Here is an 11,614-nt window from a genome sequence, read left to right on the forward strand (position 1 = left end):
TATAGACAATAGAATAGAATAGAATAGAATAGAATAGAATAGAATAGAATAGAATAGAATAGAATAGAATAGAAAATACTTTATTTATCCCCGAGGGGAAATACCTAACTACCCTACAAAAGAGCCACATGCCAGTTGTACTTTGTAAGGTTTTATTCAATTATTAGTCTTTACTGATAGTTTAAAATCATGAACCACACTCCAACAGGAGAAAATCTGGAAAACTATATTTTACAGATAAAGGCCCAAGTTTGGATTTGATCTGTCAGTGCATCACCAAGCAGAAGTCCCTTATTTAGGTCACCTGACTTCTTGTATGTTCTGGATAGCAAAATGTTGCAATACATTCCAGTAGAACACCATATCTCTCTATTTTACAGATAGAATAAGCTTGTATTTAAAACTGCCTTCAGCTGGAAATTATCACCAAGCAGGCCATATAACTCAATAAACATTCTGTTTTAAGGCTGTTTTTTCTTATTGACAAAACTGTGACATAAACCTGTTACAAGAAAATTTCCAGATATGACCTTACACAAAGGTATGGTTCGGACTTTAGAAAATATATAGACTGAAGGTTTGTGAAAATTTACGATTCTTGTGGCATATTGTTAATGGTTAAAAAAAAAAAAAAAGGTATCGTATTGTATACTCCTGTACAGTAGGTGGCCCCGTAGACGTTCGTGTTTGAATGTGTCATGATTCCACGAAGAAGAAGACGCTTTATCAACACCCTCCTAGATCTTTATCCTGCAGCGGGTCACATGTATCAGTATGACAGCAATTAGGCTCCATTAATTCATTTGTAGGTGAAAGGCTCGACAAGTCTTTTGTGAGAAGATTTTTGTATAGTCTTTTTCATTACCAGAGACTTCAGGTAAGACATTTGTTAGATCCTTGTTGCTAATTAGCTTACTCTTCGGATAGCCTTAAGGTTAGCCGAACTCAGACAACTTGACTTGACATATTGATGTTGTTAGCTAGGTAACTACTCGTTTACGACATGACATTTTAACGTACTGTACCACTCATACTGCCTTTCACTGTCAGTCACTAACTGTTCAGCAGTAAAATCTTTATGTTTGAAGAATCTAGCCAATAGTTGAACTAGCTTTCTAGGAAACTGGTTCACTGTTGACGTTAAGCTCTGATGTAGCTGACATTACAACGCACTGTCCATAAGTCTAAGACACTTGTATACACAATACATAGGGTTCAGAATTATCTGATATCATGTATTAATATATATTGATCGTGTATACGATAATGCTGCTTTTCATTGCACAATTCTTACATGCTTTGGATTCGGCATCTTATTATTAATGTCCCCTTCGAAAGCTCGAATTATCTTCTCATGAAATTGAAGCAGGGGTGTTTGATGGAGATAGAATCTAGTTTCATATTGATGTGTATAATGAAAAAACACACAACTGAATAGATTAATTTTAATAATGTATAAAAGCCAGTGTGTTTGTCTGGTAATTTAGAGTTTTTAAAGTATCATGGTATCAATTTTAATCTCAAAATGTGAACTTTTACTTGTTGTGTTAAAAATATATAACCTATATTTTTCCCACTTTATATTTCATCCATAGTTGAAATATTTTTAAAAGCCTTCTTTTTACATGTCCAGGACTGTGCCAGACTTTGGATGGAGTCAGTACCCAAGTTTTTTACTGACTTGTGTCATCACAGCAAAGTGCCTCAGGGTTGGGGATTCATGCCATCCTGTACACAAGTGAGAGAAGAATGGTCAAATATTTCTGTAATAGCATAGACATCAGGAGTACATGGGACCATGTTGTCTCTGCTTTTTGGCAGAGGTACCCCAACCCATTCAGGTATTGTGTTATTATTTTTCACTAATTTTCAAATGCCCAAAAGTGCTCTTCATGAGTGTTGAAACTATGTGTTTAGTGTAGTGTTAAGTACAACAAATTGTAAAGATCCTGCTTACACACCTACTTTGTATTTTGCAGATGTGAGTGATAAGAAAAAGACATAACTAAGAGGAAATGGTCGGGTTTTGTCTCTTTCGATCAAAACCATTCTTTGGGATTGCCCTGAGGCAACCTGTGCATGCATGGATCTCATTTGAGAACCCACAACCATGAAGACCCCTGAATCATTATAAAGAATTTGTGATACACATTACTGAAGAATACTAAGTTTAGCTTCTATGAAGTTGTGCTTTTCGTTTGTGTTTTATAATTTGAAATCGTAGTGCTGTGAGGAACTTCTTTCTCAACATCGCACAAACTACATACAACTGTGGTATTTTATACAAATAAACAGCCACAGGTCACCAAATGCATTTCAAAAATAATGTGTGAAAGTGCTGTAGTGTTGAAAGCAGTACCGAAACTATTCACAAAGTGATATGAAACCTGAAAATGAAAGGATCATTTCTGGTTGCATATTTTCAAATCCATCGTAAAAAATGAGTCACATACATATTTTCACACCTTTTCTTTTCTTTAATCAGTCCCACAATTATATTCCAGCCAAACTGAAGGCACATCCTACTAATGGTCCTGTGAAAAGCATTGCACCAGAATATTTGGCCTTTTTTTTCCAAGAAGAGTCCCAAAGTTTAACTTCAGTTGTTCAAGTGATGAGGACAGTTTCATGTACCTCAAGACCAAATTAAAAAAGGGGCAGACTGAGCAGCTGTTGTTGATATTTGCTCTAAATGATTGGCTGTTAAATCTAGCAACAAAGTTAATACATCAAAAACATGAATAACTGTGAATCTAAAAACTTACAATACGTTATATAATAGCTCTTGATATATCTTGTGTATCTTCAGCACTCATGTTCTCTCAGAGGATGTTGTGTACCGGGAGGTGACTGCGGACCACCGGCTTCTCTCCAGACGCCTCCTAATGAAGACCAATCGACTGCCTCGCTGGGCTGAGCATATCTTCCCCTCCGGCATGTCTCGCTCTGTGTACATCATTGAGGACTCCATTGTTGATCCTGTAAACAGGAGCCTGACCACCTACACCTGGAACCTCAACCACACTACTCTCATGGTAAACCGTGTCTAGTTTCTTGAAGAGATGTAGTAATCGTGTGTTTTTGTTAGTGTGGTTCAGTCTTAGTTTCTTAATGTTGCTTTATTTAGAATCCCAGATCATATAATTGTCCAGCCCGTTTTGTTACTGGTTTTGCTGACTCATAACATCTTCATAAAATCTTTTCAATCACAGACACGAAATGTCTTCAACAACAACCTCACAATACATAACCTGCTTTGTGTAAAACAGAGCTCACATGCTGTTGTTGAAGAGCTGGTGAACATCGAGGACAGTTTTGGAGCTTGAAAAAAAATCTGCAATGCCGCCCAAATAAATAAATAATAATCACTTGATAAATAAAATGATGAACAGAGAGAGGGTAGTTACAGAACTGTTAAGATAGAACTTTTTCAATTAATCTGTAGGGGTCAGTATTTTATGTTAGTGATGGGATCTAAATTAGTATTTACTGCCCCCATGTGGTCTTCACATCAGAAACAGTTCTTGTGAAAGTTTCAGGTTTTGTCCTCCCCAAGTACTGCATGTTTTGTTAGCAGAGAGAAAAAGGCTGAGCTCTGTGCCATTACTTCTTGTGCATACACACAAGTTAGCTGCTAACGCTGTTAGCATACAGTTAAAAACTTAAAGCAGAGAAAAAATAAAAAACGGCAAGAACAAAATGCTAAAATGTAAAGGTAAAGTTTTGAACACAAGCCTGAAAATTAAAGGGGAGGGTTATAAATTGAAATTTGTCTTTAAATGATTTGTTGAAGTTGTTTGATAAAAATCAGCCATAAAAGAGGGAGCCTTGTTCGTGGATTGAGCTGACTCTTTGGTCTGTCATGATGCACTTCTTCGAGCTGGCACAACAGGAGGAGGAGTTTTTTCTTGGTTTTACTTGTCTTGACTTGTGCATTATGTAACGCTGTTTGCTACTTTCATACTCCAGGTTCCCTGCATACAACATGAAAACAAAAGGAAGAGTCTTACTACCTTTGTTTTCTTTTTATTTATGTTGTGAAAATAACTGAAGCTAATGAGCCGGTCATATTCACAGATGTAGAAATACAGAGTAACATTAAAGAAGCAGTCCTAGCAGTGTTTTACCCATTGGGCCATTGTCGTTTTTAAATGCTCTTTCATTTCATTTGATTCATATTTATCAAAGATTTGGACCCAAGATTTTGTTTGTAAATAATCATGAACCTAATCCTCAACGTATTGCAAAAATCCAAAATTTTGCAAAGCAAAAGCTAAACTGTGCTGTACCCATGGATATGAGTGTATTTTAACTTAAAGGTCCTGTGAGCTTCCACTGGTTGTGAAAAATCTAAAATTAAGATCAATGTCTTTTGATTACCTGGAAAAGCAAAAGAAACCATGAATGACAAGACAGTCAAATTCTCTATTGTGATCTGTAATCTCTGATATCCCCACAAGACAGGTGTCTGGTAAGTCAGGGTAACAACATGCTGAAGAAACAACCTTTTTTTTTTAAGCAAAATTTTCATGATAAACACATTTTTCTGATAAATGATGGCATCACTTATCAATTGGTGAAAAAAATTCTTTAGCATTCACAGGACAGAAGTGCACACCTTTGCCCACAAGGAGGCGTCAAAGTCAACATAAACTTTCTTAAAATGTTCATGAAAACCCGAGTCCGCTACAGAAGCTGACAGGGACATTTTGCTTTGGTCCAAACTTCAACTGTCCACTGAAGTGTCTTTTCTTGTTTTTTAACAGCCTTATACACACTCAGAGAGGCTACATTAAAGATCCATTTGTTGTACTCTCTGTCTTTGATCTGCATTTCAAATTAAATTCAGCCTCTCCACAGCCTTGACCTTTCTCTTAACCCCGCTGTCACTTTGCTTTCTTTCATGTCAGTCGGTCGAAGAGCGTTGTGTTTTCCAAGACTCTGTGGAGCAGCCAGCCACCACCCTGCTGAAACGGGAAGCATGGATATCCTCAAACGTGTATGGATTCTCTAGACCTATTCAGGTATTTCAACCCTTTTTAGTTAGACATTTTGATCTACGCTTAGTGCTTTTTTTTCCTTCTTTACCTTTTTTTGTAGAAAAGTTAATTACTGCTACAGTTCGAGTAATTGCATTCTCTTATCTTGGTTAAGAACATACACAACATTTTTCTTTTTTTAAGGCCTCTGCTAGATTTGTAGGTCATAGAAAAACAGCAATGGCGTGGGAGTCTGTGTGTGAATGCCAAAATAAAGAAGTTAAGGATTTGAGGAGGGGAGTGAATCTGTGCCAAAAACACGTCAACCTAGAACTGTTATTATTAGATGTGTTGGAAGATGCCAAGATTGCTTTAGTGCCCCTTGAAAAAAAAAGAGAATGACGTTCAGTAAGCTCAGTTTAGCAGTTTTCTTGTTTAAAGCCATTTCCTGTTTTGTCTGTTTTTTTTTTTATTCAAGGAGTTTGGATTGGCTCGTTTCAAGAGCAACCAGGTGAAGGCCATGAAGGGTCTGGAGTATGCACTCTCCAACTTACAGGGTATGTACATGTCACCAGTGAGGAAAGAGAAGGAGAAAAGGGAAACAACCTTTTGTTGTTAGACAAAACTCATGAGAAGAAACACTTTCGTCAGACAAGACTTAGCTGTAGCATCACTTTGTTTATTATTTTTATCATTCCATTTAAACAATCCGTAAAACCACCTCATGGTATACCTTCATGCATCTAAAAAGAAAAGGGACTATTCAGGTTTTACTTTTTTCTTTACTATTTGTATGTGCAAAGTTGACTCAAGTGTTCCCAAACAGATAAAAGCAGTATTTACTCTGGGATTAGTACTTTTTTCAAAGTTAAGCCTTCTCTTTGTGCCAAAAAAAACCTCTTAATGTTTGCTGAAAATGGGCTCACCTAAGAAGACCAAAGTTTGTTATCATCATTAATCTAGCTCTTCATTGAGGTGATGGTTACATTGGGTGTTATTGGACGCTTGTGTACAAAGGCTGTTGTCCTCGAAGCAGCAGCCATGAGCTAGTTTCCCACACGTAGCCTTGCCGCATGTACAGCCTAACAGAATAATCCTTAAAAAGATAAAGAGGTAACTTTTGTATTATTTTCTCAAATTTATGGATGGATTGTTTGGTCCATGCAATGTCAAAAGTAGTTAGAGGCACTACAGCTGTTTGAAAAAAGTCGTAGATGCCTTATTGATATTCAGTTTTAGGAAAGAGGCAATCTGAATTTTTCTCAGAGAAGACCCTCAATTGCATCTCAAAACCTCAAAGTTCAAAAAGACTCTTTATTTCCCTCTAAGTTGAGCTCAAGCCTCGTTATCAGACAAAGAAACCTCTTCAAGTTTGTGTTTTGCCACAAACCCTGTGAAATGCTGATGCAGCTCACCGGTGCCTAAAAAGATGTTTTCCCGTTGTTGTGATTCTGTCCTGCTGCATCTGTGTTCATGCCACTGCAGGGATTGGCATCAGGCTGAGTGTTGTGGTAAGTAAGTTAGCTAAAAGGATCCATCTGCCATCCTGGGCCATGCTCAGGCTTTCTCATGTGATCCCGTAGAGGAGCTTCACACAATAGATGGCAGAGGTAGTAAGGTAGTCTCCCCTATGTGTTGTTGTGAGAGCAGACGGACACCGCATCGAGAAGACAAGGAGACTCGGTCATTGGTCTAGAAGTAGGTAGTGTAGATTTTAGTTTAGATGACCCTATGTTTCTTGTGTATCTATTATTTTTGCACAGAATGTTGAGAATTTGTTCATTTTTTTTCTGACTGGATAGAAGGAATCTGCAGCATCACGTGTGGGATGAATTTTGGTGATACTGATTGCTTACAAAGCACAGGTTGGGGTTCTTCAGATTCTGAAGTGAATTTTTACTTCTTCTTTTCTTTTTAACTTTCTGCCTTCCTAAGTAAGATTTTTGTCAGATGCAGCACTCATCAAATACAGTATTTGCAACATTTAGCTCAGCCGCCTTCCTCTGATCTCTCACTGTGTGCAAATTGTCAGTTAATTACCACTATCATCAACTCCTAGCAAGACCTCAAGTGAAGGCTGATGCAAAACGATGAAATATGTTCACCATGGATTTTAGTGAAGGTTGAGCACTTGTCTCAGATATTTTTATACTTCATTTAGTGCATCCAGAATTTGACAGAATCATAGCTTCTCTGACTCTTATATCAGCCAAGTGGATGAATGCTCAAGATAGTAACAAAATCATGAGGAGAGAAACTACAACAACCTATATTGAGAAAGTTTGTGAGCGCATTGTAGTACATCAGAGTTTAAGAAGGTTATTCTTTGATTTTCTTTGACATGTTGTGATAAAATTTTTATTTTTCTTGACAACAGAAAATTCTGGCTCTTAAATTACATCTTTCCAAAAATGATTACATGTACACGAAGGAAAAGACGTTAAAACAAATTTGACATCTCTCCCAAAAAGTGCAAGATCTTATTGCACAGTTAGCACATTTATGACTCCTGGTCTTAAGTCTTCAACATTAATGTCAGTCTCCAAACATAGAGAGTTTTGTCCCTCAGACATCCTTCAGCCACTGTCTCAAGGACTACTACGTGTCAGTATCTGCTCCTCTGTCTGAAAGCGCTACAATATGAAGGAAGCGCTCCCCTCTGCTCTCTTTCCTTGTCACTCAGGGAAACCTCTCTGTTGCATTGTGATCCATGTTGTTGTTCTCATGTGCGGCGCTCTAACTGTGCAGGTTCACAGTGAGGTCAGACATAAATAGACCCTGCAGCATGCTGCATTATATCCAGTAAGAAGCGGTTCAAACAAGTGTTGAAGACTTTCTCAAAAAAAAAAAAATCTTCTCTTTTTAGGGGTGAGATCACACTGATTACAAACCTTCTTTTCTTTTCTTTAACGCTGCCAGCATTCTCTTCTTGAATGCTCAGAGTTAAATACTTGCTGCAATGAGAATACAATCTCAAGAAAAGCTCTCTTAGATTTGGACTTTTTTTGCAGGTTTTCATTTTATCAGCAATTTAATGCCTCTTGTGTTCGGGGGCACAGCTTCAGAAACAGTTGTTTGTTCTGTTCCATTATCAACATCTGGTATAGTTAGTGACTCCTGAGATGAACAGTCTGTTGTAGGTTACATTGGCAATCCCTGCCTCTGCTTGTAGTGCAGACACTTTACTTCATGCGTTGTGGTACATGTTGTCACACCTGCGTAGTTCCAGTTACATTCAAACTGTCTATTTCCCTCTGACAGTTTTAAATCTTCAGCTAAACCAAAGAACAAGCTTACGTCGAGCCTGTCAAAGTCCTAAAAAACAACAGAAAGTTTAAAAAATATTACATCGATTTACCATAAAGGCATGGGGGTCAGTATGAAGCCTGCAGAAGTGACCTTGTTCAGATGTTTGCATGTTCAGACTCAGCCCTGTCCTCATGCTACAGTGTGCTTCCAATTGGGTGACAGGTGAAGAGGCTCAGTTCTTCAAATGTCCGAATGAAGCCATAGAAATATGAAGTCCAAACAGAACTTAAGGAAAAATTTCTTCATTCATCTTTTCATTTATTTCTGTCTTTCTGTGTCTCTGTGTCCCCCTGTGTGCTCACAGGAGAGGCGCCCCAGCGGCCACTCAGAGACTCAGTGAAGGATGCCTCAGAGAAGGCGAAGGAGGCGGCAAAGAGCCTGGCCTCAGCTGCTGCGGCCCCACAGAAACCCCAGCAGTACGTCTGACAGGACTGTGCATGAACATAAAGAACTGTGCAGGTGACTCGAACTCAACACAATGCCTCTACAATCATTTCAACCATCTCAATCACCTGGACATGACTGAGGTGGTCTGGGATCACACCGATGACTATTCTCTTTTAAGCTGCCTGTTTTCATCAGATGAGTCTCTTTTCTGCTGTGTTCTTAGATCTCTGTCTTAGTTTTCATTTGACTCAGGTCCTCAGTTCATTAAGAAGTATCTTTTGCCTTTATGGAAGCTTCCAGATTTCAACCTGCAGCACCCTTAAAGGCTGGAGCTTTGTCATGTATGAGTGCATACGTTTGTGTTTTGCCATATAAATTTAACTCATATCTCTATTTTCATTAAGTAAGGTATGTATAAAATGAAAATCCATCTTAAAAAGCTCAGCGTTTAGACTTTAATCTATAACTGTGATATTCAGTAATAATGCGGTCACATCAGGACAAATCATTGACATGTGACTGTTAAGGTTTATTTTGAAATGAAGAAACTTTATGCAAGAACTGGTGTTTTTGGTGTCTCCAACAGTTTTGTCATTAAAAGGTAAAAGCCCTCTTTATTTTTTGAGAAAACTGAGCAGACACTGAGATTTGATTTGCTCAGTCAGGGTCTCATCACAATGACTTTGAAGCTGGATTTTTTTAGTTGCAGTTACGCAGTTACACAATATTGGTGGTTACCAGATGGTTTAATATGCACATAGATATTTATTCACAGTCAAAAAGATGAAAAGACAGTGAGCCTGGTTGCATTATGTTTATTTCCTCTAAATCTCCGTCTTTCTTGTTTGACATTTTACAGTTAGGTGACTGTAGTTATATGTATTGCCTGTTTCAACACAGAACCTGTTCAACAACCCCAAATCCAAAAGAGATAGGGCCCTGTGTGAATGGTGATTGAAAACTGATTTTGATGGTTTAAAAATCGTTTAAAAGAATATTTGCTTGAAAATATGAGAAGGATGATATATAGAATGCTGCTGCTACAAAAGTGAACACCTAAAGGAACATCTACCAACTAATGTGGCTAACAAGTAACAGGTCAGTAAAAAAGGTTTGAAGAAGGCGTCCCTAGAAAAGCTGAGTCTCAGAATTTAAGTTGGGAAGAGAGTTCACCACTGTGTGACAGGCTGCATGGGCAAATAGTTCAACAATTTTAGAAAATTATTCTTCAGTGTAAAATTGTGAAGAACTTGGATGTCTTAAGTTAAAAACAGACTTTACTCCAGAGCAGAAATCACTGGATGGAATCAGAACCATTGTGAACAAAGTTTCCTTCAAATCAATCATTGAAGGTTGAAGTTGTAGCATGAAGAGAGAAAAATAACTTCTCAAGCAAGGTCTACAGAAGACCATCTCTGACCACACAACACAATAAACCTTGAAGCAGACAGACTACAGCTACAGAGACCACACTGGGTGACCCTCTGGTCAGCCAACAGGAAACTGAGGCTACAATTCACACCGACTCGCCAAAACTGGACAATAGAAGATTGTAAAAATGTTGCCATGGATCCATCCTGTCTTTTATGAACAGCTCAGGTTGCTGCTGGCGTTGTGTTGCGCACATTGAGCATCAAAACTCGCCAGCCCCCCTGGACATCGTTGCCATGAAGATGACCCTGTCCATCCTTTTATGAGCGCAGTGTACCCGTCCCCCTGATAGATGCGGGATAACGCTCCATGTTACAAAGCTCAGTCACAACATCTCAATCCAGATGTGGTTTACGATGTGGTGGAACGGAGATTTTCATCACAGATGTTCAGCTGATAAATCTGCAGCGACTGTGTGAAGCTCTCATGTCAATATGAAACAAAATCTCTGAGGATTGTTTCCAGCAAATTGTTGAATAATGCCACCAAGAATTAAGGCAGGTCTGATTCTGTTAATGTGCTTTACAAGAAAGGTGTAGCTGATAAAGTGACTGCTGGGTGTATATGTCAGAGAGAACATGCAAAACAATAAAATATATGTTGTGTTTGAACTGTTTTTGATTAAGTATGGGTTTAAATGATTTGCAAACCATCAAATGTAATTCATTTTGACTTTTTTGCCTCCTAACTTCTTTTTGAATTGGGGTTGTGTAATGCGCACAAATGTAGAAAATATAATGATGCTACTGACGACTGCTAGCATGACCTGTGCTCGCATGATAGTAACTTAACAAACCAAAGTGACTTTTAACCAAAAGAAGTCCAATACAGGAAACCTCTCTGTAGAGCTCAGACTGTGATGATGTAGCTGAGGTGCTGCAGTCAGATTATAGATTATATCACATTATTTCAACCTGCCTGCTGATTTGAAATTGTGACAATATTGTGAACATTTCAGTGATTGCATTCCCTTTGTAGAGAGAAGTGTCTGAATTATTTTACTGAGACTTGAATCAGGATGTATTTTGAAAAATTATTCACTGTTAAGCATTTTTATGACATAGTTTATGGAGATCTGTTTTAATCAGGTTGTAGTAGCATGTTGAAATATTTTAAACAAGCAGAATATATAAGACTTTGTATGGTTGAATTTGTTTTGCAACTTGTTGAAAGTATTTTTTTGTGTTTTTTTTCTGTGTGTTTTTAAAATCAGCTTCAATAAAACCTCAAATTTGCACCGTTTTTATGCGTTTCTGCTTTAACTGTTTTTTCGGCTGTAACTGTGACAGAAGCTGAACTCTGACCTTTTCCAGACGACCGCTCAGTTTCACAGCTGCACAAACCAAACAGGAAGCCCTGCAACATCTGAAAATGTGTAACATATTCCTGCTTTGGGCTGTTGAAGGTCTGTGCTGTTTAAATCCATACAGTGTATCATAAGAAGTCAATGACAAAAGCAGATTTATGTATAAAACATTTTAATTATATTACAATGAGAGAATACACAA

The 11,614-nt window shown here is 37.9% G+C and overlaps 1 protein-coding gene across 1 annotated transcript; it reads left to right on the forward strand.

The window, feature by feature from the left end:
- The first annotated feature begins 707 nt into the window (after nt 1-707).
- Nucleotides 708-8,840, forward strand: prelid1b (PRELI domain containing 1b). The gene is made up of 6 exons (XM_074664394.1): nt 708-877; nt 1,634-1,841; nt 2,810-3,035; nt 4,911-5,024; nt 5,458-5,536; nt 8,593-8,840. Exons 2-6 carry the CDS (start codon nt 1,750-1,752, stop codon nt 8,712-8,714), a joined length of 633 nt encoding a protein of 210 aa, XP_074520495.1. The 5' UTR covers nt 708-877; nt 1,634-1,749; the 3' UTR covers nt 8,715-8,840.
- The last annotated feature ends 2,774 nt before the right edge of the window (nt 8,841-11,614 follow it).

This window comes from Halichoeres trimaculatus, unplaced genomic scaffold (genome assembly GCF_033239565.1).
Source record: "Halichoeres trimaculatus isolate MK-OKI-2021-1 unplaced genomic scaffold, fHalTri1.1 fHalTri1_scaffold_2, whole genome shotgun sequence".
NCBI classification, from domain to species: domain Eukaryota; kingdom Metazoa; phylum Chordata; class Actinopteri; order Labriformes; family Labridae; genus Halichoeres; species Halichoeres trimaculatus.

What these genes read in the sequence shown, in the direction of transcription:
- prelid1b (XM_074664394.1), top strand. Translation starts at nt 1,750, where the DNA reads ATGGTCAAATATTTCTGTAATAGCATAGACATCAGGAGTACATGGGAC. An exon ending in AGGTACCCCAACCCATTCAG is followed by an intron (nt 1,842 to 2,809) that starts GTATTGTGTTAT and finishes GTGTATCTTCAG; the next exon opens with CACTCATGTTCTCTCAGAGG. An exon ending in TGCACTCTCCAACTTACAGG is followed by an intron (nt 5,537 to 8,592) that starts GTATGTACATGT and finishes GTGTGCTCACAG; the next exon opens with GAGAGGCGCCCCAGCGGCCA.